The sequence below is a fragment of the Acanthamoeba castellanii genome (genome assembly GCF_000313135.1).
Source record: "Acanthamoeba castellanii str. Neff unplaced genomic scaffold scf7180000084158, whole genome shotgun sequence".
NCBI classification, from domain to species: domain Eukaryota; phylum Discosea; order Longamoebia; family Acanthamoebidae; genus Acanthamoeba; species Acanthamoeba castellanii.
This window is the reverse complement of record NW_004457289.1, coordinates 7,429-8,430: the sequence shown is the minus strand read 5'-3', so window position 1 is coordinate 8,430 and position 1,002 is coordinate 7,429. Positions and strand designations below refer to the sequence as shown.

The following is a 1,002-nucleotide window of genomic DNA, read 5'->3' as shown; positions in this document are numbered from 1 at the left end:
CGGTCGGCCNACTCAGCTGCCCCTCGTGTCCTCTCTCTCTCTCTCTGCTTGCCCGCCCAATTCTCACGTTTCTCGTTCTTGGCGGTGGCGATGATGGCGATGGTGATGGTGATGGTCCATGCGCAGGCCGGCAAGGGACGAACAGGCACGGCGATCGCGGCCTACCTGATCTACAGCGGCCTCTTCTCCACGGCGGACAAGGCGCTGCGCTACTTTGCCTGCAAGCGCTCGATCACCATGTGGGGCGTGACCAACCCCTCCCAAGTCCGGTACGTCAATTTTCTCCCATTTGCTGATCACCACCAAACGTTTGCGGCCGGAGGGTGGGCGTTCATTTCAGTTAACGCCGATGAATTCCTCCACTCACTTTTCTAACAATTCGTATGTGCTGCTATTTAAAATGTACATATTACTTAATGTAATTGTGGTGTGATAGGTCGGTGCAATATTTCGAGCAGGTGTACGTCAAGGGACGGGTGCCGTCGGCGAAAGCGCTCGTGCTGCGCGAGGTGATCATGCACACCATCCCCAACTTCGACAAGGGCTGCTCTCCCTACGTCGAGATATTTTCCACCTCCAAGAACTCCCTCGTCTCCTCACCACCACAGGGGTACGCCCGTGTATCGTTGTGTGGTGTGTGTGCGTGTGTGTGTGGTGTGTGTGTGTGTGTGTGTGTGTGTGGTGTGTGTGTCGTGTCGTGTCGTTGCTAAGCAGCAGCTATGTGCAGAGATCCGGTATTTTATGCTGTGGATGGCCCGCAAGTGGTCTCATTTCCGGTCAACAAAATCATATTTATGGAGATTGGCATCGTCTTCAAGCACGTGACGCCCATCTACCGGTAAGCAGCAAACAACCACAAACCACAAACCACAAACCACAAACCACAAACCACAAACCACAAACCACAAACCACAAACCACAAACCACAAACCACAAACCACAAACCACAAACCACAAACCACAAACCACAAACCACAAACCACAAACCACAAACCACAAACC

The 1,002-nt window shown here is 52.8% G+C and overlaps 1 protein-coding gene across 1 annotated transcript in view; it reads left to right on the top strand.

Annotated features, from left to right (window-relative positions):
• The window catches only part of ACA1_318300 (C2 calcium/lipidbinding (CaLB) region-containing protein), a gene marked incomplete at both ends in the record, with an annotated part of 1,428 nt that extends 586 nt beyond the window's left edge, over positions 1-842 (top strand). The window contains 3 exons of the mRNA XM_004334140.1: positions 127-269; positions 437-610; positions 728-842. Coding sequence (XP_004334188.1) covers positions 127-269; positions 437-610; positions 728-842 — 432 coding nt within the window. The remainder of the gene's footprint in view (positions 1-126; positions 270-436; positions 611-727) is intronic.
• Between the last annotated feature and the right edge of the window lie 160 nt (positions 843-1,002).